At 39.0% G+C, this 26,598-nt stretch overlaps 1 protein-coding gene across 1 annotated transcript in view; it reads right to left on the bottom strand.

Moving 5' to 3' along the window:
• Window positions 1–351: 351 nt before the first annotated feature.
• Window positions 352–26,598, bottom strand: part of LOC139724200 (uncharacterized) — a 29,141-nt gene continuing 2,894 nt past the window's right edge. The window contains exons 2-12 of the mRNA XM_071635348.1: window positions 14,679–15,252; window positions 13,350–13,713; window positions 12,416–12,592; window positions 10,123–10,433; window positions 9,296–9,457; window positions 8,404–8,664; window positions 7,345–7,501; window positions 6,039–6,251; window positions 4,927–4,987; window positions 1,400–1,539; window positions 352–525 (exon numbers count right to left, since the gene is read on the bottom strand). Of these exons, the coding sequence (XP_071491449.1) occupies window positions 352–525; window positions 1,400–1,539; window positions 4,927–4,987; window positions 6,039–6,251; window positions 7,345–7,501; window positions 8,404–8,664; window positions 9,296–9,457; window positions 10,123–10,433; window positions 12,416–12,592; window positions 13,350–13,713; window positions 14,679–15,252 (2,594 nt within the window). The remainder of the gene's footprint in view (window positions 526–1,399; window positions 1,540–4,926; window positions 4,988–6,038; window positions 6,252–7,344; window positions 7,502–8,403; window positions 8,665–9,295; window positions 9,458–10,122; window positions 10,434–12,415; window positions 12,593–13,349; window positions 13,714–14,678; window positions 15,253–26,598) is intronic.

Here is a 26,598-nt window from a genome sequence, read left to right as displayed (position 1 = left end):
CAGTAATCTCGACCCATGTCAAGGAAGCGACTAACAGAACAGGATGAAAATTACAATCTATATCAGATCTACTGTTTCACAAGCAGACATGTAGACATAGTCTCACAGACTGCTATGTACTGAACGATTGATTGTGTGAATGGTTTTCCATCTATTTAAAGTTCTGTTATAGTTTCCTGTAAATGATGTTGTTAACAAGACTCTGCGTCCTCTGCAGTCAATAGCCTGTGTTCCACAAATCTATCTCGTCAACGTTGACGAAATCCAATGGTTGCGATCCTTAAGACGACGCGAGAGCAGCAACAACATTAAAATCTCGCCATACGAATGCTTGTCGATTTTTCCCGCTTTTCATTCGTCCTCAAATTGCTCGTCGACGTACTCGTTGTCGACATCCTGATCGCGGTAGCGAAGCTCCTCGGCGAGATCGTATCGCCCGCAGCGAGTGAGGGCGGAACAGATCTTTCGCTCCTTGTTGTATGCCTTGGGTAGCATGCTTCGCCACGTCACCAACATGTCAAAAATCTGAAACAATAAAAGTGGATAGGGGTTGCAATAAAATAATGATTAATAAACTCTTTTTTTTTTCGATTACAAGAGTACTTTTTGATAATAAAACCCCTGACATTTCCTGATGATTTCCTTTTTGAAAGTGGAAATTGACTGCAATGATACCAACCTCAACCTCTCTCTAAAAAAAGAAAAGCAACAACAACAGAAAAAAACACACCACTGAATCTATCCTAATATGGAGCTGCGTGGGTGTCCTCCTCATCAACAAAGAACCTTTTTATTTGAGAAGATTACTCAAAAAAGATAAAGAGTTTACATACGAATATCGCATCAAATAACAACCTTCTGACTGTAAATTAGAATCAAACATCGCATGTTGTGTTCATGTCTTAAGCCAAAAGAACAGAACAAATAACAAGAACAAATCCCAGTCGCTTAACGGGGGCAAAACCACAACATATTATTTCGAGTATCCATGTTTTTCACGCTCCGCTTTTCTGTACATCACTTTTTCCATCACTACATTTACTTTTTGTCACCATTACAAGGTATTCATGGTTTCTATTACATATTCATTCATTCTTATATTCTGTATTAAACTCTATTATTTGTATTTCTTAACAATATGATTCATAAAATGTACATTTTGTACTAGCTTTTGCTGGATGGAATTAAAGCACAATTGAATTGAATTGAATTGAATTAAATCAAATTCAATCGAACTGAACTGAACTGAATTTAACTGAATTGAACTCTGTTGAATTGAACTGAATTTAATTGAATTGAACTCTGTTGAATTGAACTGAATCGAACTGAATTGAATGGAAATGAATTGAATTGAACTGGACACAACATTTGGTTGCCATTTGTGCCACGCCCTGCCCACCTGCTGGTCCTGCGAGTCCGGGTTGTTCCTCTTGATGCTCTGCAGACGACTCTTTCTCAGTCCCAAGTAGGCGCCAAGTGATTCCCATTCGTTACCCAGCTCGTTTGATAGCCATCTTAGGTTGGCATTGCACACGATACCTGGTTATCATAATAGGGAAACAGAGAGGGAGAAAAAAAATGGGGCAAATCTTGAAGAAAATCTTTTCTTAATCACCCGAACTTTGTGCAGTCATCTCACGTCGAGTTTAATAGTTGGAATATGCATGCAATATAATGGCAGAAGCTTTCTCCAGTGTGCCCCGAATGCTAAAAATACTTGGCAAACGTTTCAGCACGTGGACATTATGCAGTGATCTAGTGGTGGTGATGTTAACAAAGAAAACTCACAAGGCGCAAATTATCAACTCAAAATTTCTCAAGGTGCCGTCTCATGCTGCTACACGCAACATTCAGAAATACAATGCATGCTTGTGGTGTGTGTTTGTGTGTGTGTGTGTGTGTGTGTGTGTGTGTTTGCATGTAGGCTATATCATGATAGAGAGAGAGAGAGAGAGAGAGAGAGAGAGAGAGATATTCACTGTATGTAGATGTGCAAATAGAAAATAGAGAAGGAAGAACTGTCTGGGGGATTAAGGTATCAACAAGGTTGACTGCTTTCTGATACCAAGAAGGAATGAGTAGCCAAAATAATAATGTCAGCTTTTCTCAGTCCGACTATTGTCATTTACACTAGGTGTTTCTTCCTCCCCCTCCCGTAATTAAAGGAAGAGTATAGTATTGGTTGAGGTGACGATGCAGTTTCAACTTATTGCGAAGTACTTAGAAGCGAATTTATGAAATGTAAACGAGTATACAATTCCAACAGGAATTAAAGTTTATTTAATGAAAATTGGTTTTGAAATGGTTGAGATATAAAAAAACCAAAAAAACAAAAACAAAGCAATCCTAATAAAAGGTTTCATAAGGATCGCTTTATTTTGGACATTGCAGACGTCAGAGATTTCAAAACCAAATTTCGTCAAATAAACTATGAGTTAATTCCTCTTAGAATTATACATGCTCTTTCATATTTCATATGAGGTTTCTCATTATATCCAAGAATGATTATCAAAAACACTGGAAACCTGAAGCCCCACCTCAACCGAAACTGTACTATCCCTTTAAACTTTGCTCGAATATCATTTCAGCCCTGAACCACACATTTCGACATGCCTACACGCGTGAATTGTTCTCGTTTCGGCTCCGCGTGATTACATCCCAATCTTTGATAGGAGCATGGACCCTATAAAATACGGTCCATGATAGGAGGAAGCCTTTCCGTGTGGAATTCTCTTCTCGCTATGCAACACATCGTTCTGTTCTGCCTCACGACATAATCACTCTGTTATTGATTTACTAAAAAAAAAAAAATGGTTCTGGTCACACACACACACACCATCTAACGAAGATATGTTTCTAAACTGTGTACTTCACCCCTCCGCCCTATGGAGTTGAAGTACCCAAATGGTAAGTACGGTGTAAGTTTGTGTTAGATGATCATGTCATTATTAAAGGAATGGTATAGTATTGGTTGAGGTGAGGATTCAGCTTTAAACTTTTTGTGAGATACTTAGGAACCACTTCATGAAATGTTAGAGAGCATACAATTCTAAAAATAATTCAAATTTTCAAAGTTTGTTTATTTGTTTAATCTTTATTTACCCATCAGAGATAGAAATACGGGTAATTTCCTTTTCAAAAAGCAAAAACAATTCTCCGTGTTTTGATACAAACTGTGCCCCTTTTCTAGCAACTGAATTTTGTTTTTCTCTATCGTATATTACAGGCTGACCAAACATAGTGCAAGTAACTTAAGCTGACGCACGGCTGCTTAGCAATTAACATCTCTAAGTCACTTTCATATTATTAGCGACAAACGAACTGGATGCTTTTTGTAATCTCAGGAAGGTCAAATCTGTTAAGACCTTGCCCAACATCCTACAACCAGCCTACAACAAGAACTGTTAAACGCTAATGGATAAGCGATTCCTGGTTGCGTCACCGAACACATTTTAGTATAAGGCACTTCTCATCAGACGTGTCAGATGTCTGACTTTGGTCGGGAACCAAAGGGCATTGGCTTTCACCTTATTCCTCTAGCTCCCCCACAAAAAAAAGAGATGGAGATACAGATTTTAACTTTTTGCGAGATATTTACAAACCACTTATGTGATATTAAAGAGCATACACAATTCTAACAGGAATAAATGTTAATATGATGAAAATCGGTTTTGAAATGGCTGAAATATCCAAAAACAAAGCAAAACAAAGGGGTCCTAATAGATGGCGGGATCCATATGTTTATAACAGTGTATAAGGACCATTTTGCTTTCGGATATCTCACCCATGTCAAAACGAGCTTTCGTCAAACCAAAATCAATAAACATTTGATTGTTCTTAGAATTGTATGCTCTTTAATATTTCATAATCCTAAAGTGGTTTCTAATTATCTCGCAAAAAGTTAAAATTTGAATCCCCATCTCAGCCAAAACTATACAATCCTTTTAAAGCAAAGGAGCGCAGAGAGAGAGAGAGAGAGAGAGTGTGTGTATGTGTGTGTGTGCGTGTGTGTGTGTGTGTGTGTGTGTGTGTGTCAGAGAGTGAGGGGGGAGTGGAGAAAGGTCGAACGTGTTTCTGTTTATTTAAGGTAATGTGAAGACGTCAATGGAAGATGGACGGATGATGAGAGCGGAAGACCCATTGCACGAAAAAATGTCTTCGATGTTGAGCCCCCCCCCCCCCCAACTTTTCAAAACGTTCCGTCGTCGGTGCATTGGGCAAAACATTTTGTGATTTTAGAATATTTTTTCCACGCTCACCGTAAATCTGTTTATATCTACGTTTTTTACAAATTATCATGATCTATCGAATATGCTCTGAACAATACCAACCATCCACTTATCCATTAACTGAAGAATCATTTAAGTTATATAATTCCGCACTCTATTTACTTTTATAGTCATTAACGTGAATTCTCGATTTCCCATCCAATTGTCTATGTCTCATTAAACAAGAATTCACCCGTGTACACATTGTTTTAAATTTGTAATGCGTGATGCGGTTATTGATTCATTAATGTTCTCCGATCTAAGGATTAAACAGGAATTACATGTCGGAAAGAGTCGTAAGATTAGGCCGATGATTGAAGTAACATACTGAGGTAGGCACACACACGCACAAAAACTGTTTTCCCAATTCATGCTTAATTCTGACTCCATGAAATAAAAGTGAAATTTACACTATCACTCTGGGTGGATTAACAAAATGAATAGATATACAAAACAAGTTTTTATGAAAGTAGGCCAATCAAGAATATGTAATTGAAACTTTGTTACCGTGATTATGATAACGTTAAAGAGCACACATATCTTTTCGGAAACTATCTAAAAACAAAATGACAAAGACTCTCCCTGCCTACATGCCCCCACTCCCAACCATCTTACCCCGCCCCCCCCCCCCCCCCCACACACACACGCACACACTTACCTCCTGCATCAATGGCTGTGGTTCGGTACCGACTAGGCGGTAAAGGCTGGTCAGGATCCGGCTGCGAAGGACGCGGGGGGAAACAAACAAGAAACGAACCAAGGTTAGTATTGGTTTTTGTTGTTGCATTCCACAGAGGTGCACTTGACTGAAATACTCTAATGAAGATCTTAACCTTGCTAATGACCTTTCTCTAGTCACTTGACTGCCATATAGGCCTCATGTTGTGTGTATGATTGTCGCAGTATGAAAGTCATTAAATTTTGCAAAACAAAGAAAAAAAAGCAATCATGCCGCTGTTCTCCGTAAGGACCGTGTCTTTATTTATTATTTATCTGTTGTCAAGTACATAAGGTTCACATCCGTTTCAAGAGAACCATTAAGATAAATATATCATTGAAAACAGGTGCACCCCGGTAGGATCAAAAGAAATGATGTCCGTAACTTTGTGTCAGATCGAAGATGCAATCATTATGAACTGAACTGTTGTACGCACTGGGCCCATGAACTCAAAACCAAAGAATCCCGAACTTTTCTCTACGCAAAATTCCGGAACAAGATGTATAACCTATATCCCATTAAAAGCCCTCTTCATCCAGATTTATAAAATACCTATTGTGTCAAAATATGACAATCATTTTGAAACTATGCAGTGACGGCCCCAAGGAAACTATACCACGGGCAATTTAGACCGCATATCGTAGTGAATAAAATGGGTTTATCAGATAATGTTATGACTTTAAAAGAGGGTTCAATTAATTTTTCTTTGATTGAAAGAGATGTACGTAGACATTGCCTATTCATTAACATCATTACTATAAAATAATTATGGCAGTAATTATAGTGATAATGATGATGATGATTATGACGATTATGATGATGATGACGATACCAATATTAATACTAATACGAATGGTATGTTGGACTACTACTGATCATGATAATAATAATAATAATAATAATAATAATAATAATAATAATAATAATAATAATATTATTATTATTATTATTATTAATGATAATAATAATAATAATAATAATAATAATAATAATAATAATAATAATAATAATAGCAGTAGTAATAATAATGAAATAGAAATGGCAATAGCCACCTTCGGGAGGGAAACATGGAGTTTGGAGAGAAGATCGGGTGCCTTCTTGAAAAAGGCACTCTGGTCTGCTGCCTTGGTGTCCTTGATCTTCTTCTCCTCCTTGAGGGAGATGGGTTTGTTCTCTTTCTCCGTCTTCTTCTCCTTAGCCTTGGCCTCAGCCTCCCTTAGCATCGTCTCCTCGGGGTCCTCGATGTCCTCCAGGGTAACACGTGCCTGGAGATGGGGGACGAGATGCGGGGGTGGAGCAGGAGGAGGAGGAGGGGTGGGGAGAATGAGTGATGGGAGAGCGAGGGGGAGGATTGACAAGGAGAGCGATAATGTGAGTAGGAGGAGAGGGGGAGAAGGAAGATGAGGATGTAGAAGGGGAGGAAGAGAGGTGAGAAAAGTGAGTGATGGGAGAGAAAGGGGAGGAGGGGGAGAGGGGTAATGTTGGGAGGATGAAGAGGAGGAGGGGAAGGAAAGGAGAGGTGGTAGAAGGGGAGGAGGAGGAAGGAGAGTGGTTTAAAGGGTAAGTGATGCGAGAGAGGAAGAAGGGGGTATGTGATGTTGGGAGGAGGGGAGAGGAGGACAAAAAATGTGGTAGAAATGGAGGACAGGAGGAGGGAAAAATGGAAGAAAAAAGAATCGTAATTGAATTATAGATCATTATCCAGTTATTGAATAGGGCATTTAGGTAAACGAAAGAATAATTAATGAATGAAGATAAATGAACACATAAACACTCATATAAATCAGTGATTAGAAGAGTGAATACACATGAGAATTATAGAAATATATGTAAGTCAAAGTATATATAAACAAACCAGTAAAATTAAGAAAAAATCTGATCATCCCTCTTGGATTAGTTAGTAACTGGCAGATTTGAGCGTACATTGCATTGCATTAGGTACATTTTAAATTTCATCAATTTCTCTTTCTGCTCTTACTTCAATGCTACATAGAAAGGACAGTTGAAATCAACGTCATCAGCGGATAATTTTTGTTCAACGATTAATGTGAAAGAATCAAAGATTTCTAAAGTTAATATAGGATTATGTTCTTTGGATTGAAGAGTATACGCTTGAATCCGGTAGATCCTTGATTTCTTCTTCTTCTTAATTCTTTATCATCCAATAAGCCATCTTTACGATCACTCTCAATCAATCGATGCATTCGATTGACATTTTTAACAGACAGCGCAAATTTAAAAAAAAATCAAGAAAAGAAAGCATGAGGAACTAAATTGGATAGAAATATACGACTAGGGATTGTTGTATGAAAAGCGACTATAATGGATAAGTCTTGATGTCGCTTGGTCCGAACTTACCGTCCCGTAGAACTCAGCACAGCCTCGATATTCTGGGGAGCTATGGTTACCGAATCGATTAACCTCGCGTAGTTTAATGTAGTGGTAGATTCGGCGGTGTGAATGGTAGTTAAGTTTGAGCTCATCTTTGGCCACCATTCTAACATTGCCGCTAAACCTGTAATGATGATAAAACACGGATTACAGTAAAAAATGAACATGGGATACATGCATGTGAACAATAATTTACATCGGCACACAGTCACCATGGTACATGTACTACACTAACCCTCCGAGTCTCAACGTCTCGAAAAACATATTACGTCACACCTTAAATTGTTGTCCATTGTCATTATGATTACCAAACATTGCATACCCTTATTAAAAAAAAAAGAAAGGCATAAGAATTTGGCTTCCCTAGCAATGAGTCGCTGCTAAGGTATAGTATGGAATGTTGCACTTGAAAGGAAGTCATTGAACATGTTGCTCAAACGTTCGTAAGATCTGAAAAAAAAAAAACATCAGTAAAAAATATCTTTTCATTACAAAATGAGGTAGAGTTCGAGCAAAGCGTTGCACCTGTTTTTCTTTCTTTTTGACATGATTTAGCCTCTTCAGTATGAATAAGCTTTGCTACAGTGTAGTTACACAGCGCCATCTATAGCTGAAAACACGCAATCTGCCCGCTCCTAATTCCGTCAACAGAATTCCGTCTGCCAGAAAAAAAAACCAGACCAACAAAACAAAAGCTATCAAAGCGTGTCCTACGCATTTCCCCGTAGTGTAAGCATGACAACAACTGAAGTTCAAATTTACTACACTGTTGTCATCGTCTTACACGTTCATGATGTAATTATTTATATTCTATCACCTTCCTTTCCTTTGTTCACCCTTGCTCTATTCAGGGATTGAAAGGATCCATTTAACCGAGAGGTTTATTGTAAATTGCGATGATAAAAATTTCACAATCCGCAACGACTCAAATGCGCACAGATAATTAGTCGTTCCCTGAAATATTGTGTACAGTGCAGCATGAAATGGCATATGAAGTTTATCACAACGTGCAGGAAAAAAATGTACCTTAGTGTGATCTCCTGGCCTTCGGTCACTGGTATCTCGTCGCTGGGGTCAGGCGGCCCGAAGTAGCCCTCGTTGTTCAGTTTCCGCATCGCGTTGTCCATCTGTTTGGTCGGTACGCAGGCGATCACGGCTTTGTGGGGCTCGTCCTCCTTGTGGAAGAAAATCAACTTGGCGTAGCGGATCTGGAGCGCGCGCTCGAACGTACCGGCGATGCATTTGATTGGAAAACGCGCGTCCTGTGCTACGCGTAGAATGACCAATCTGGTAGGTAGAAAAGGATGTATAATATTATATAACATGATAATTGTTATCATAGTTATTACTATACAGTCCCATTTCAGTTATATTACATGCGACTATGGCCCCTTTTACACAAACACAAACAGTGTAAATTAAACGAGGAACTTCTACTCGACTTTTTGTGTAGTAAATACGCTTACACAATGTAGATGCGATGCGCTAGAGATTGATTCGTACATCAAGAATTTCCCGACAAGTTGCTCGTTTACTTGGAACTCGGAGCACAAGCTCATGTAGATCAATAGTTTCTCATAATTCTGAATGTTTCACTTTCAGCTTGCATTTCCCTTCTTTATATTTCTGTTTAAGGCATCGATCAGTCGCCAGGGGCGCACAGCATCTCATTACTAGTATAATATGTTTCTACAATTCGAGTGTTGAAAAGTGATCACTTGATCAGCTGTTTTACAATGTCATGAATATAGTGTCGGTTCAAGTTGTCCGACCCGAATTGGAATGCGACAACTATTGAACAGATGAAGGCGACTAGTCTCGTTTAATGCTTTTGAAAAAAGTTGCCTTTGAAACTGATTAAGGTACGTGTGTGCGCGCGCCTCTCATCTAGTCACATGGTCTCATCCCTTTGACTCACTTGTCCATGGGCTCCTGGATGTCGACCGCCACCACATCTTTTTTGACCTGCTTAATGGGCACATCTTCCATCTCGTTCCACTGGGCAGAAGACCCTTGCCTGCCCAGAACATAGAGGGCGTCCTGAGATGGATCGCCGCCGAAAATACTGCTCTTGGTTGCCCTGGGACACGAGACAAACAGAATTAGACGGTGCAGATACTAGTAGATGATTGTGATTATTTCGTGAACATGGCATCAATGCAACGCTTATCTATTATCATCATTTTGGTTCTTGTTATTCTGAAATATTGATAAGGTGTTTGGTATGCAAGTGTTTGCGGTGTTTGGTATAAATGTACCTGCCATTAAAGTGACACAGATTGTGATACTGTATATAATATCACGAATAGCAGTGCTAAATATTCAGGAAAAAAGAATAGGAATAGGAGGAAGAGAAAGAGGAAAAGGGGAAAAGGAAACCAAAAGAAATGAGTTGAAGATTAAATCTTAATCAAATTCAACAATGGGAAGTGTAACAATGTGTTATCGCCTCATATTGTATGTTAGTTATCATGTGGTTATTTCATATGGCACTGTATATACACCACACCAGCCCCGCCAAACAGTGCGAAAATAAACCAGATAGTGGACTGCACTTACTCGGAAGAAGAAGAAGAAGAAGAAGAAGAAGAAGAAGAAGAAGAAGAAGAAGAAGAAGAAGAAGAAGAAGAAGACATATTTCTTTTAATTCCAAACTGGCAAAAAAAAAATAGTTTGAATGCTCAATGAACCAGATCATCATGCTCTGTTACAGTCTATAATTGTAATTATAGCAAGCCTGCTCACCTTATGACCACAACGCCTTCGGGACGAAGAGGTTCCATATTGCTCTGTGCCTTGTCCTTCTCGCCTCGTTTCCCTCCACCGCTTCCTCCTCCTCCTACACCACCAGTGACCCCGCCCCCCTCGGACGACGAGCCGGAAGAGTCCGAGCTCTTGTGCGGGTTGGGCGGGCAGGGAATGGTGATGGTAATGGGCTTCTCAAACGGCTTCTTGGAGGAGTGGGTCATGTGGACTATGGGGCTAGCCGTGATCAGCTCGGCGCAGTGACGAAGACGGGCTTTGATCTCACTTACCACGTTCTCCGCAGGCTGCACCTGTTTATTGAAACAAAGAGGTCAAAGGTCAAACTTACGGTCCTATGTTAAAGCTTGTTCGAAACTTTGCATAATAAGGTTTATGGTCATTGCACAGATGGACATAGGCATACTTACCTAAAGTTGGCACGAATTACAAACCTAGTTACGAGTCTTGATTTCATAGGCGAAATGATAATAATTATGTCAGTGTCGATCCTGTCTGTCATCTTTGGTTTTTTTTTTATGTATGCGTGGTTATCTAAGTATGAATTCACCCAGCATTATCCTCAAGCAGTAATGTTTGATAGGTCAGAATCTTCTTGTCTTTTTTTCTGTCTCCTCCCTTTTCAGATACTGCAAGCTTCCATCTTGTAAAAACATACAATCTTCCATTCTGTTTCTATAAGTCTGATATTAAATGATATCATATTCTTGATGTATGCATAATCTATATTATCGTTATGTTTATGTTATAGATATAAAAAAGGCAGGGAAGATATATCACCACTTAAAATAAAGCCAAGTACCGATTGAAACGAATGAAGTATTTTGTATGAGAGGGTGAAAATATACTTATCATCAGTATTAAAACAGCCTCAAACGCCAAGGCTTAGCTGTAGACAGTTTTATGCTAGGCTACAGCGTAGAGTGATACGATCCAAGTAGGCCATAAATCATTCAAGAATAATATTTTATTCCATATGTTGCTATAGTAACGCCACTGTTCCACAGCAATCTTTGTGCTCCGGCGTAGTTGCTATGACAACAATGCATCATTCATCAAGTTTGTCAGGGAGAATAAGGAATGAGAAGGTACATGCTTCCTCGACTTTGAATTAACAGACTTAGGCAGGCATGCATCAGTTGGGTAAATGCTATTGAAGGAGGGCAGTAGTTTTCTTATCTCTGTATTTTTTAGCTTTCATCAAAGAGGAAAATGTCACTACATATTTTGTCGACGTTAAGGCCATATTCGAATCTTTAGAGCTCGATCAGGATGGTTTACGGGTGAAATATCTGATGAAAGTTCGAAATACTTCTAATGCTGTTCTACAATTGATGGTGTAGAGCAATTTTCTTATCAAAGTGAAACAAAATAGTTTTTCCCTTCATTTCCGAGATTAAATGAGGCTAACTGCTCTATAGAGGTAACTACGGTAGAGTAGATACCGTTGATTCAATTACGTGTTAATAATGATGATGATGATGATGATAATAATAATAATAATAATAATAATAATAGTAATAATGATAATAATAATAACAATGATAATAATAATAGTAATAATAATAATGATAATAATAACAATAGTAATGATAATAATAATAATAATAATAATAATAATAATGGTAATGATGATAATAATAACGATAATAATAATAATAATGATAATGATAATAACAATAATAATAACAATAATAATAATAAAAAAATTGGATTGATTTGTATAGCGCAGCCACCATATGTAAATATACCCTACTCCACTGTGATGTTCCTTGATTTCAATTATACGCTGAAACTCTGCGAAATCTTGGGAAAAATACTGTTAACTCTTCGGAAAGAGAAGAGAATGTGAACAAATTAATTAACCCATCAATATTCAGTATGATAATTATGTCCTTATCAATGATTTTCCCTTCCTAAGTTAATTGTATGTCAGTTGACATTGGTTTCTTTGATTTTGTGTATGTATTTTGCGAGGGTCCCATACCCTACAAGCTTTGCTTTTTAGTGGGACCCTCCATTTCCATTCTAGTCTTTGTATTATGTATAATGTATATACCTTAGAAAGGAATTTCTGTTGTTACTCGTGACCACATGTACGTTTTCTTTGAAATTGTTACAAATATGTTCTGTAAATGTATTGTATATAATTTCCCCTGTTTATTCAATGGAAATGGAAATAAAGCTGAAAGTTGAAAGTTGAAATCAGGGAAGAGGACATAAAGGGATATGCAAAAATAAAGAAAGATAGCTAGACGAGTTTCTTGATCCTAACCTGCAGAGAGACGCTGATGAGGCTGCAGGCCCCAACTGGGTAAGAGATGGTGACTCGATGGTCCGCGGAGGATTTCACCGTCCCGCCTTTTTTCGTGATCGTCTGCTTGTCTCGCGCCAGCTTGGCCACAACGGCGAACGAACCTAGCCGACTGGTCTTCACCTCCGCGAAGACACCCTTAGGAAACAAATATACGTAGAGATAGGATATCAATTACCAAGAATGTGTGCTTATTATCAAATATTATATCAAATATTATATGAAATGGAACGTTTCATATAAATGTTACCCCAAAAAATGAAAAACTGAATCAAGAACGTACGTTTATTTTTGAAATTAAACTATCTAAAAAATAGAGCTAATTTCTAAATGAAATATCTAATAAGAGTCCATATGCCATAGACGACAGTTATCATAATGGTGTTACATGGCACGATATAATAATTTTAGTAAGCAACATTTAAAAAAGCAATATGCAGAGCGTTATTCTGGGTATTTCCGTCTGAAAGTGTGTACTCGTTTGCATGGCTTACTGTTAATTATGTGTATCTATGTATAAGTGGCTGTGTCAGTGTGCGTGAGATCTTGTTGGACTGGTGTGGGTCTTCGTGTTCGGAAGTGATGACAGAGACGTTGGAAATGAATGAATATGAACACGGTTTCATAAATTTCAAAAGGTTGTAATCATTCTTTTATAACAGATCTCGTTTCATTCAGCCTATGCGCTTGTATGTCGTCTTATTCTTTAAATATATTCTATTCGAAGGGAAAAGTGAATTAGAGGTCATGGAATATTTCAACGATAACGTGAAGTAAACATTACAATAGTACGTTATGTGTTAAGTAAACTCCGAAAGTACGGAGCGGGGAAATGGGAACATAAAAATTTCATAATAATAGTGTTGTAATGAATCATCATGGAAGCCAAACGAACCTTGTGTTCGGCGAAGGCGCCCTCAAGGGCCAGGGTCGGGACTATCTGCCATTCCTCATCTTCCCTCCCGCGCATCTTTACGACGAACTCCCTGGTGCTCGCCATCCTCCCCGAGACGGTGTACGGAATGGCCACCACGATGGGTGCGCCGAGATCGTCGCCCTCCGCGTTGTCGTCGTCCTCGTCCTCGTGTCGGAGTCGAACCACGTTGCTGACCATCTCCTCACTGTCATCGACAACGTTGGTGCTGAGTTCGTTGTCGTAGCAGCAGACGAGATGCAAGGAAGCCGGTGCGGGGAAGTACTCGTCTTTAAAGCGGACAACGCAACCGACTTCTTCCTCGCTGTTTATTGTCACCGGTAAGCTGGGGAGGACATGAGACAGACAGAAGAGTAAATGAATAAATAGATAAATAAATAAATAGATAGATAAATAAATAAATAAATAAATAAATAAATAAATACATACATACATACATAAATAAATAAATAAATAAATAAATGATGCACTTCATATCATCTTTGTCTGAATCTAATGAGAGGTTCTAGATCAGTATATGTTAACTTGAAAAGGTGAGGAATCAGAAAAGTAATTTCCTATAGTGAAATGTTATGTCTCAAAGTTTTATGAATTCTCAAGATTACTCAAGGGTCAGTATGAAAAAATCCCGTCTTTCGAAACTAGTCCGTAAAACTAATTTCTGTCTCAAGTTTATGACAGCAAAAGATGAGGTTTAAAACCTTTGTCATCCTTCTGATCAGAAGCTCCTTCAAAAGGCACACTAAATCATCTTTTAAGAGAGGACAATTCAAAACATGGAACTCAAACTCCGCAAAGACAGACTTAGGAGTAACGACGCAGATCAATATCCAACAGTAAATTTACGTCTCAGGAGATCGATCAATATTATTTCATGGCGCGTTTACACTGAGCACGGTATGGGCAGGTTTTTGCTATGGTGCGCCAAAAGGAACCATGTCTGGTTTCGGTACAAAATCACCCAAAATGTTATTCTTATGTCAAAATCAAGAGCAACAAAATCAACAGTAGAAGATTAATTTTGTAACAAAATTTGTTAGCGGGGAAGTGATATTGTAACAGAACCAGACATGGTTCCTTTTGGCGCACCATAGCAAAAAAATCCGTTCCGTGACCCGTGCCGGATTTGGTGTTAACGCAACTTAAAGATTCTGTCAAAACCAAGCATGGACTGAGCAGTGGCCTGTCAATCAATTATGATCTCATATCTTTGCTACCCCCCCCCCTTCTCCGATCTCTCCGATCCCTCCTCCTCCCCATCTCTCGCTTCCTCTCGGCTTTCCTACTTACATGTGATGAGGCCACTCCAAGAGGTTTTCCTTGATGGATAATTTCGGGGACAAAACAGGTTTGGGAGAATCTTTCTTCTCCTCCTCTTCCTCTTCTCGCCCATCATCCACGTCTGTTGTTCTTTCCTCTGCTTGCCCCCCTTCATCTCCATCTTCATCTTGCCCTTTCTCTTTCGGCTCTTCAACCTCATCAACTTCAGCATCTTTCTCCTCTGCTGCGTTTGAGTCATCTTTCTCTTCGTCCATTTGCTCATATTCTTCGTCCAGTTTGTCCATCTCGTCCTCATCGTCATCCACTTCTTTCTCTTCCACTGCCTCTTCTTCCTTCTCCACTCCTTCCTTATCTGTCTCTCCATTTGTCTCTTCTTTATTTTCCTCTTCGATCTCCTTCACCGAAGCATTAGCCGCTTCGATCTCTTCGGACGCCTCGGCAGCTTTCGCTCGAGCCTCGGCTGCGGCGCTCTCAGCTTCGGCCGCCATTCGCTTGGCTTCGGCCACTTCGGCGGTGAGTCGGGCGAGAGCAGCTCTCGATTCGGCAGCCGCAACTGCTGCTTCCGAACTTGGTTTCTTGTTTCCTGGAGGTTAAAAAAAACCCAACAACAACAAGCAAACACAAAACGATGAATTTCAGTTCATAGAAACCCCTCATCTCCTTAAATCATCGAATATAAGAATCAATCACGAGGGCAATAATGGACAAACAACGACAAAACAACTCGAATACGTATTCGACAATTTTTTGCAGTTTTCTTAATGGATTTCTACTTGTAGGTCATTTCATATTACCAGTAAAATGTATGGAGTCTCAGTCAATTATAGTATGCGACTCTTCTAAAGTTCATTCTAAGGGGTTAGTATACTTGTTCTACTAAAATGTAGGTAACTCATAACAAGCTGCCTGTCAATTTTGTTCTAGGCTTATTTGTCTTCATGTATTGTATTGTATGTGATATCTATTTCGTACCTGAATGTTTAAGTGAATAAAATGTCTTTGTGAAAAAAAGAATCACTCATAACAAGAGGTGCTTAAGGGTCGCCTCAAAGTTGGATGCAATAATGAGGTTCATTCATTTCTCGACTGAATGCGTGCTACTGTTTCCTATACAGCCTTGACAGTAGACCAGGGACAGTGAATCAATGAAGCGTTGTGACAATGACACGGTACAACGATGATCTGTGATACAGCTCTTTGCAGTAGACCATTATGTATTCGATTATGCAGACGTCGAGACGCCTTTCACTAATTATGCGATTTTCAGCAACTGCGTCATGATCATACAGGTGCATCCATAATGGAACGCAAAAGGAGGAAGAAAGAGGAGGAAAAGAAGAAGGAGGAGGTAATACAAAAACAGGAGAGGAAAGATTGGAAGGAGAAAGACAAAGAGGAGATGAAAAACAGAGAAGAATAAGAACCAGAAGGAAAGAAAGAGAAGAAGAGAGATGAAGATGGAAGAGGAAGAAGAATAAGGAGGAGGAGGATGGGATGAAAAGAGATGAAGGAGAAGGAGAAAATGAAGCAGGAGAAAAGACGAAGATGAAGAGGAAGGGACAGAAGACGAAGAAGAAGGAGAAATACAAGAAAGAGAGAAAAAAGCAAGGGAGATGAAGAAAACGATTGTTACGGAGAAGACAACGAAGTCTAGATGAAAAAAAAAAGAGCAAATAAATTGTGAAGAAAAGGGCAAAAAACACAAGACGAGAAGATTCAGATGAGAACCCATTCATTCAAAGTTATTCCTATCCCAATACATGCTATAAATGTTTTATGTTTTTCATGCTGGGCCGAGCCCCACGATAGCTGCCAGGGTAAAATCCTGACTAACTTTCTTTTCTAGGCATGTTGGCATATATACGAAATCTGAACTATGCAGTTTTCCAACAACATCTATTGCCATCAAGGGTCAAACATCCGTCTTAAAGAAATGGAAGACATCATGGCACTTCTTCGGTATTGTCTTATTATCATTTTAGGAAGCTTGAAAATAGTGTTCGGAACAAAATTTATCCTAATGGTGGTAGAACTACATGTAATGTCGTTGCAACCATGCGATGGGGCTGTCTACTCTTTGCAAAGTGTTACTCTGTCTTCTTTCCTATATTTGCTTTATTGTTATTGTTGCAAAGGATGGCGCTAAAAGTAATTCTCAGTGCATCTACATAGTTATCACAAGGATGTGATGAATGCGTGTATCAGGGACATCGGGCTGATGACTACGGGACTCGATGTGTATGTTGATTGAAGAGCTTATAGCAAATTGCGCTGAGCTGCTTAAAGTCTTAAACAAGTGTATCAAACGTGACATCTGTCAGGTGATATAACTCTAGCACGTGTTTGTCAATCCGATGTATAGCCTCGTTGGCATAGCAACGACTAGCACGGTTGACGCGGAATTCCGGGATGCATTCAACCCCTCATCCGAATCAGATCGTGCAAACAAGACAGAAACGCATTATAAACACATTATTTTCACCTCCCTCTCTCCATTTAGTGATATATAGATCAAGATGGAATATATAGGTATATACTTACATTATGTTATAACTGATTTACAAGTGTTAGTGTATTCATAACAAGATTTGTGGTTGATCGAATAGGTATATCACGCGACATTCACCATGTTCATTTATTTGGTTATAATCTTGAACTATACTTTTTTTTCATCTCCATATCTAACCTAACCATATCTAGCCTGATATCAGCAGTATAGGCTTACATGCTCTTTTATGCATCATTTGTCATATACATACGCGTATAATCTAGTGTAGTTATTCAAGTTCATGTATCATTCATAATATTATGTATAATGCGATTATGTAACATTTTAAGAGCAGCTATACATTCATACCACGAAAAAGAGGGAGAAAGAGTTGGAGAGAGAGAGAGAGAGAGAGAGAGGGAGGGAGGGAGCGAAGCGCGGGGGGGGGGGCGGAGATGGTAACGGAGCAACATTTAATCAAACTCAATTCATTTTGGGCACTATGACCATAATGAGTATGTTGAATACTCAGAGTTGATAAGAAGCTGATTTTGCGTCATGAATTATAAATGCTTTTCCATTCGCGTTGAGCAAAATCGAAGGGAAACGAGTGCACTCCGTACTGTTATTGACTGGCAAGAAAGTATTAATTCATCGTTGCCATGACGACAGAGAAGCGGGGCATCCAGGCATGAGAATGAATAGTTGTTGTGATAGAAACAGGCTGTGCTCTCAGCAGACAGCGACATTGATATGATGATTCCAACATCTGCTTCATTGAGTTGTGGCGGGAATGTTGGCTTCGAAATCTGTAATGAACGATGCTTACAATTTACATGAGCATGAATATTTCATCCTTCAGTGTACATGTTGGGGAAAAAATGCGGATGAACGTCATAAAGTGATTAAAGGAAGATTTTCGCCCTTCAGTAACTACAGCATGTTTCCAGAGGAGGTATTTTCACATGACGTCAGTATTCGACATTTACATACATATTTAATGTTGAACATTGACATTGGGAATTACATTTTTTCCCATTCCTTCTTATATACTGCGGTGTGCTTGGCGTTTACATGGAGAAATTCTTTGTCTGAAACGCAATACATCAAAAGCAGTAATTATCTCCTATGTTTGGATCCTACAGCAGTACAAATACGCTTTCGTCTAGTTTCCATTGTGTTTGTCTTGCTTTCGTTATCTCTGTTATCACATTAGATCGACATGATTTCATCAAAATTATTGTATGAGTATAGTCACAGGGTTTTTTTAACGTTGTGTAAAACCCATAAGAATTATTGCATTACACATTACTATACAAACTTTTCCCCCTTTTTAGGAGAAATATGAGAAAAAGAAAATTGGTTGAATTAAAATTCATTCATAATTTTACCATGAATCGTTAAATATTGCGATGCCTTCTCGATCTCAACGGCTGTGAGAGTCATATGTTCTAAATTTCATACCGATGCCTCATGAATGAGATTTTTTTTAAATAACTTATTAAAATGATGCGATTCTCTTCTGTTGAGTTACTGAGCAGAGAGACGTTTCTACAATATTGTAATTACATCAATTTCGCATTGTAATTACTTAAAGGAGAACTCCGGGTGATTATCAGACTTTTGCATTTCAACTTTATATATATTGGTTGTACAGAAATATACAAAATATACCATGATTGAGATAATGAATAATAATGATTTCAAAATTCATAACAGATCACAGTGAACAAGGATGATGACCTACCAGCTTCACATAAGAATTCATGATTGGGTGCTCATGGAAGCAGAACAAAAGAAGAAAAGATGCAAAAAAAAAAACAACAGCACAGATGAAGCTGTAATGGAATTACATTGTTGCATTACTGGAATATGAATATGTAAGTCTCTATGTCATCATCCTTGTTCAGTGTAATTTGTTTCAGGTTTTTGAGAGTATTGGTTCTCAATGAACTCTACTAGTTCAGTGGTTTATCTGTCCGAGGACCAATAAATTCAACAAATCTATACATGGCACTATCGATTTATGTACTGTGCATGATGTAAAATTAAGAAAATATGGAATTTCCCCTTAGGCCGCGCCATACCCTTTCCCTCTATATCAAATGTAATGTTTGTACGAGATAGAATGTATTCCCCAAATAAATTCAAGATTAGACTGTTTGCTTTATTTGCAATATTAACCGGTCTGTTCAGGATTCAGTTCAACAGCCAATTTAACCGTCTTGATTATCTGGACCCTAATTATCTTCCTTATCTTCGCATATGTTATCCAATCGGGCAAAGTATAATTCCACATTGTTTAGTGCTCGATGTATCTCTAATAGACGAAATACGCTTATTTAATCTGTTCATGCCCCTGAAGTTCAGTACAAGAAAATACCATAACGTAACAGCCAGCATGGGTTGCAATGAAACTCGAAAATTTTGGCTTGATATCATACTTTAGACTTTTTATCTGCCTCAAAGTAAGAGTAATATCAAATTATGAGCAGGCTTTGACGGCTCCGTAAAATATCAAGAATGACTTTGAAGAATCATTATTTACTTCGCTATTGAAGATATTTACGAGAAAATTCTTTAAGTTTGGTAATTTGTACCATTTTAGCACACCCGGTTTGAATTGAAGGGGTCGGTGCAATATAGTGCTAACCCACACTTTTGTCAAAATTGAGTTACGTGCATTTTCGTAATCCTTACCCTTCACTCTAACCTCCGTGAAAATATCATATTTGAATTCAACCAATGAGATGGTAAAAAAAAATGCATGCAATCCTTTTTTTTTTATTAATGTACAATGTATTGACTTTCCAAACATTCAACAGTGATTATCTCAAAATGACTATTGTGTGGGTTAGCACTTTATTGCACCGACCCCTTCAATTGCGAGTTACATCAGTGAGAGCTCTTTAATATCCAGCTTCGTTAATGCAGGGCCTAGAAATGTCCGGTGCCAAGTGCGAACAATTCTCAAAAAGATTTGACTCGATTCGCAAAACAGAATAAAAAAATCAACAGTTACCTTTACAACCAATATTCCGGCTTGATCAGCTCCTTTAAGTCCCTGAAAAGTAACCTTCCTCATGAGCAACTTAAGGATGAAAGCCAAAATAGGAGCACAACAAGCGTCAATTAACAGATTTAAGAATCCTGTAGTCCCACTCTTGCGCTTCCATGCGATGTGTGTAGTAATATCTACCACTTCACTTCGAGCTAATTAAAAGGTGTATGGCAACCTCGACGCTATGACAAGGCGTACGATGCGTCGTGTGTTGTCAAGGAGAAGGGGAAAAAAAGTACACAAGTCTTGGGTTGGTATAAAAGCTAAGCATAGCCGAGACTAAAATCGTCCGTGCTACAAAGGACCGTTTGCAAGTGTTTGCTTTGCTCACTGTGCTAATTCAGATCTTGAATGGCCTCACTTGAATACATATTAGCATGCCGTCACCGATTTGTAATATTTGCATTCGCGAGGCCTAACATCGTGCTAAATTCCAGTGTGCAAATGCAAGATTAGGCTTGATTGGCCAAATGCCTATGCAGTCTGTGTTCGCGACGTTCTGTCGTTGACAAATCAGAAAAGTGCTTACATGGACAAGTCTTAGAAGTTAAAAATAGTCTGATGTTCAAGTAATCTTAAGATGGTATTTCATATATCAAAGTGCAAAGTTTCAATTACAAAAGTAGCATATTGTAACTTCTGTAATCAGTTATTTGTTTACTTCTGTTTCACATGAAATGCTACGTTTATAAAGTTAATGACCATCCGCATAAGGATCGCAGTCAATTCAAGATAAAACGGGCAGGTCTGTTTCTTCCGACATTGATGACACATTGTTATTATGCCGCATTAAGTGTCGTCATGTTCAACGTACGTCTTAACCTAAAATCATATTGGCGGAAAACACACACACACACACACACACACACACACACACACACAAACAAATAATACAGTGTACTGCTCTGATTTTAACACATAATTCAACCCACTGTTAAGATTAATCAACAAAGAAAGAGAGGTGTTATCCTCGTTGCTAAACCTATATTTAGCTCTTGAAGGTAATATCACTGGAGCGTGATGTTGAATCGAGGTGAAAAGTACAAACACCTTACAGTGTTTTCAGGTGTCCTTTTAGCAGCCAGTAAAGTCGATGCTATTCTGCCGAGTCATTCCGAAGTGTATGGAGCATGAAGGCAAGCATGACGTGAATAAGAATGAAACCTGCGAATTGTTTCTACTGTTCTACTCACCTTTAGCATTTTCTTCCAGGCTGGTGACTTGCAGCGCCATCTCTCTCCCCCCCCCCCCCCACCTCTTTAATTCTTTTCGGTGGGGGCGCTGTGGTATAGTGTATAAGACTCCCGACTCCCGATAGGAGGACCCGAGTTCGAATCCCCACCCAGTGCTTACGTCCTTGGACGAGGTGTTTTCACCCACCATGTCCCTCTCGACCCAGGTGTATAAATGGGTACCTGGCAACGCTAGGGTAATAATGATAGCAGGGCCCTCTGGTAGAGCAGTGGCAACACTGAAGAGTCTACCCTGGGTAAATAAGAGATTATAATTATTATACTATTATTTTTAAATCTTCACGTTCTGGTTCACTCCCATGCGTTGCGTTATACCCCCAGCTTACTTGACAACCTACATGCAGCTTTCACATCCCCTTTGTTCTTATTTATATCTGATTAGTTGACGAAGGTGTTTTTCGGTCCATATCAGCAGACTAAGTGTATGATTTTTCACTCTTTGAATATATTATAGGCCTATACCTTTTCCTTGACAGAATCGCCATGGTTACCACGTCATACAAAAATTCGAAGATTTGCATTCTCTGTTATCATGGCAGAATTTTTTTGCTGATCATAGAATCGACTCGAAATCGATAGTACCTTGCATTACATGATGGTCAAACAGATCTAGGACTCAACTTCATTACGATAAACTATCGATTTTGTTACAGATAAGCCTTGAGATGTAGGCCTACACTAGGCGTGTCTTCATCAGCCCGAAGTTCAAACTAGCGGGACATTTTGCGGTCTTAGAAAATAGCCCGATACAGCGAATGTGCGTCTTCATCAGCTCGAACAGCCTGCTTCGGGAACTTAGTCCGAAAATTGACGCATGCGCACTTTGCAATATCACTCTGCCTGGCTCGCGGTTCGAAAGTGGATTTCCCCGCTCAAAATCTCCTATCACCGTATATATGTACGATTCTACAACCAGGGAGGTGAGCAGTACAGCAAATTCTCTCCAAAGGGATATTAATAACGCTACTCTTTCTTCTGTCCAGTGAGGCATCTTATATGAAATTAACGAATTGCAATGTTTAAACAATTCCAAAATGCACACAATCTGCAAGAATCTTCAGCTAAGGTAGAGTGGACCAGAAGAAGAAGTTTACAAAAGAGCAGCTAGCATGCACGGCACTGAGTTTAATAGGGAGGTGAGAGAAATCACCTCCCTGGTTTTAAAGATGACAACAACAGCTAGTAGGCCTATAGTACACACATGTGATCCTTGAAGACACCGTGCGTGTAATGTACTATACACAATCACTAGCTGCTTGTACATGCGCTTTCCATTGCCAGCTGGCTAACCAGAAGCGTGGAGGGATCGAGAAAATTTCGGGCTGATGGAGACGCACCCAAGATAGCGCGCTATTTCACGAATTAGCGCTCTAGTTGACGAACTAGACCAAGATTTTGGGGGAAATTTTCCCGATCAAATAGCGCGCTATCTGCGTCTTCACTACACAGATAGCGCGCTATTTTGACATCGGACTAGTTTGGTAACCGCAAGATAGCGCGTTATTTTGAAACTTCGGGCTGATGAAGACACGCCTACTGCCATTATCATTAGACACTCGTACTGAATCAGGTTTTGTTTCTTAAAAAGAATTTTACATCATTATGGCGGGTTGAATCTCCTCTTCACTATAAAGCAGTGTGGGCTTAGCCACTCTGTAAGTGGTTGTAGAACGGAATTGAACATTGTGAGAGATCCAGAAGAGAAGGAATTAAGAACAAACATGACAAATGCACACTGTAAAAATATCGGTGTTAGATTTAACACCATAGGTGTTAAATCTAACACCGATCAAGCTTCAGTAGAGGACCACACCCACAGGTGTAAAAAATGTATTGTGGCGGTGTTAAAAAGTGTTCACCTGGCACTTCGTGGTGTTAATTTGACACTGTGGCTGGTGATATTTTTGACACTGCGCTATAGGGTTAATTCAATAATGACACCGCATGGTGTTGATTTGATATTGGTGGTGTTAATTTCAATGGTATAACATCCGTCCAGCTTCAATAGGAGACCACACCAACTGGTGTTACTGTGGTGTAAATGTGTTTACACATTTTTTTTTTCAAAAATCAAGTATACAACCTTATCGGAAAATTCTTTATCGTCTTGTTGAAGTTCAAAATTAACAAGAAGTGCAGTAACTAAGAAACTATTCAAAAAACAATTTTATATTTTGAAATGACACCCGGAGGTGTTAATCTAACACCATGAATGAGCACCGGAAATGTAACACCAGCTCGGTGTTTCATATTTAACACCGGACTTTTTGCAGTGCATCGTTTTATGCTTCATGGCTCTCTTGATGGTCAAGCCAAACGTAAGGCGAATACAAAACTTTCATATCTACACATTAGTTCATTTATTTTGGAGTTTATCCTCATTACAGCCGTCGGCTCCTGATATCAACATGAGGATTGTACAGGCACTGGATGTTTATTCAGGGATTCCTACTTAACTTTTACACAAGTTAAGCAATGTCTTATTCTTACATGGTTTGCATCAAAATATATCCATAAACTTAATGTTCTGTGTTTGGAGATTCCTTTGAACATTAGTTTGGACTAACATTATATAAATTCATATGGTGAATGGCAGTTCATTTTGAAATCAGGAACTCCGAAGTTGACCAACATTTAGTTTGGTCAGTCGTGCATTAAAGTGGCATGGAAATTGTATCAATTATAACCGTTGGTATGAAAGGCAATGATTCGAAATGTGGTGCTTTGATATAGCTGTATTGTATAACATAATGTCACGACTGTCTCATAATCAGTATAATAAATCATGCGAAGAGGTATTGCATGAGAAAGGTATTGCTGTGTATGTGGAAAACATGTGTCTGTAGTTTGTAAACAGAACACATTCGTTGTACAGGACCATGGAAAAGAAGGAATTCCTGTTGTTATTTTCATCAACACCTCTGCTGCCCAACCCCCCCCCCCCCCTTTTTCCCGGCCTCCGCGATACCGCATCGCCAATCTGATGAGATTGAAAAAACAAACAAACAAACAAATAAACAAACGCACACACACAAGTAAGCAAATAGATACACAAACAAACGAGACATGAAATTGCACTCCCACTGGCATCCATTCTCTGCTTGCTTTGTATCGATCAACCGTGAATTCGATATATTGATCGAAGATGTAAGGTCAGCCTCGGGGTGTCTTATTGGTAGTCTTCGGTGTTCAGTCTCGTTGCCTCAACCGAAATCCTTCTAAACAGCCTTACAGCCCCCCCCCCCCCCCCATGTTTGATTGTCAAGCATATAGATAGAAATGCGTTCCAGTACTCTGCAAGCATAATTAAGTATTGCAGAATGCCTTTGCAACATTCATGACATTAGACGGATTGTGCGTATTTCTGACACGATTTGGAAGTGTTATTTTCTCTCTCACAGCAACTAATAGCAGAAACAGTTTGATGTAACATCGAAATAATGAACACTTCCTTCTTCAGAAATCCAAACCATATCATGTACTTGATGAAAATTTATTTGCAATTCCGTATCATATTCAAGTTCATTGTTTTTAACGAAAATGAATTCGAACAAACAGAATGGTAAAAGTTTCATCAAATTAATGTTCTGCCTATTCATCCATCTACACAATGTTATACCTCCCTCTATTGCTCATTCTGTACATTCCCCTCTCATTCCCGTAAAGCCGTTGGTAGTCGTGTTTGTGTATGTTTGCGAGGGCAGGTGCAGACGAAAACAAAAACCCTATCACGACAGCTCGCAAAACTCTGCAGCCCCACTGCGCCAATCTTATTTTGGTCAAGCTATGCACCCCTAATTGTAGTCCATGATTAACCTTGCTCCTCTGCAAAATCACTGGACCAATAACGGTCTCCTTTCTCCCTCTTTAAATCTATCCTATGACAATTATATCCTCAAATACTTTTGCTGCCATACTTATGAGGAAGACTAGGAAGAATGGGTCAAATTTCTGACAGGGCTCGACATATACAGCACTAGCCTGCCTGCCCGCGGCAAGTAAAAGTATATGTCAATCAAGTGAAAATATACTAAATGAGAAAAGAAAGTTGATTTGAAAATTACATGCTGCTCAAGCTGTGTCAAGTCAAATAATACATCGGCGCCACTTTTGGGCAGCGCTTTTTCTTAATTTCGGGCAATTATAAATTTGACAGTTAAAGATACAGTTTACCTTTGGGAGCAGTGATTTTAAAATTTTTCGATTTATCACATCTGATGCACATGTGTAGGTCAGTTGTATAACAAAACTTCCTATCACACAACAATTTTGCAATGAAACCTAAAATATAGGGAGATATCACTGTTTTTCTCATTCAACCGTACATAACTGTAGACGGTTTGGTCTAGAAATAATTTTGTTATAACTATTGTTCACATTTTGTGTATTTAACAATACTTATTACTGCTAATCCTGATTAAGATTTTTACAATGGTTGTTTATTATGCCTAACTCACATTTTAGAACTATTTTGAAGCACTAGAGCTGGGTTTTTATTTCATCTGCAATCTGCGAATAGTTGCTGTGGAGATGAAATAACAGGCAATTTGTGTCATAGAACTTGCCAGTCTCTGGCAGGTGTCACTGTAAAGATTGCCATATTTCTATAAAGGCTATGTTTCGTCATGAAGTGAAGTGCCATTGGTTTATTGCAAAGCACAATAAAACATCCCCTCCCCTCCCTTCTCCCCGTTCTACAAGAACAGAAACAGAAACCGGGAGGAGAAGGAGGAGGAGGTGGGGGGGGGGGAGGAGGTGGTGGAGGAGAAGAAGAAGGAGGAGAAGGAGGCGGAGGAGGAAAATAGGAAGCAGAGATTAATGAAGGGTGAGCGCAGGTGACTGAAATTAATTCTGGCTCACATCCAGCATTATTCGCATGGTGCAATAAGATAGATAACATTCAGTGAATTCAAACAATCTGATTGTCCTCTCTCAATACAGTTGCCATGACAACCAGGGTTTCTCTTTCCGTACACGCACTTTATCGACTAATGCAATCAGATACGGCGGATTGGATGCTGGCGTATCATTTTGACATTGACTTCTTTGTATACGTATACGTGCTGCCAAAAAGGAATTTAAGTAGTTCTACAAAATGAACCACAAGGAAGTACTGTACTATCAAAA

This window comes from Diadema antillarum, unplaced genomic scaffold, assembly GCF_040938485.1.
Source record: "Diadema antillarum isolate AM-2024a unplaced genomic scaffold, OU_Dant_1.0 scf00000015, whole genome shotgun sequence".
NCBI classification, from domain to species: Eukaryota; Metazoa; Echinodermata; class Echinoidea; order Diadematoida; family Diadematidae; genus Diadema; species Diadema antillarum.
Note: the sequence above shows the minus strand (reverse complement) of the source record. Positions and strands in the feature narration are given on the sequence as shown.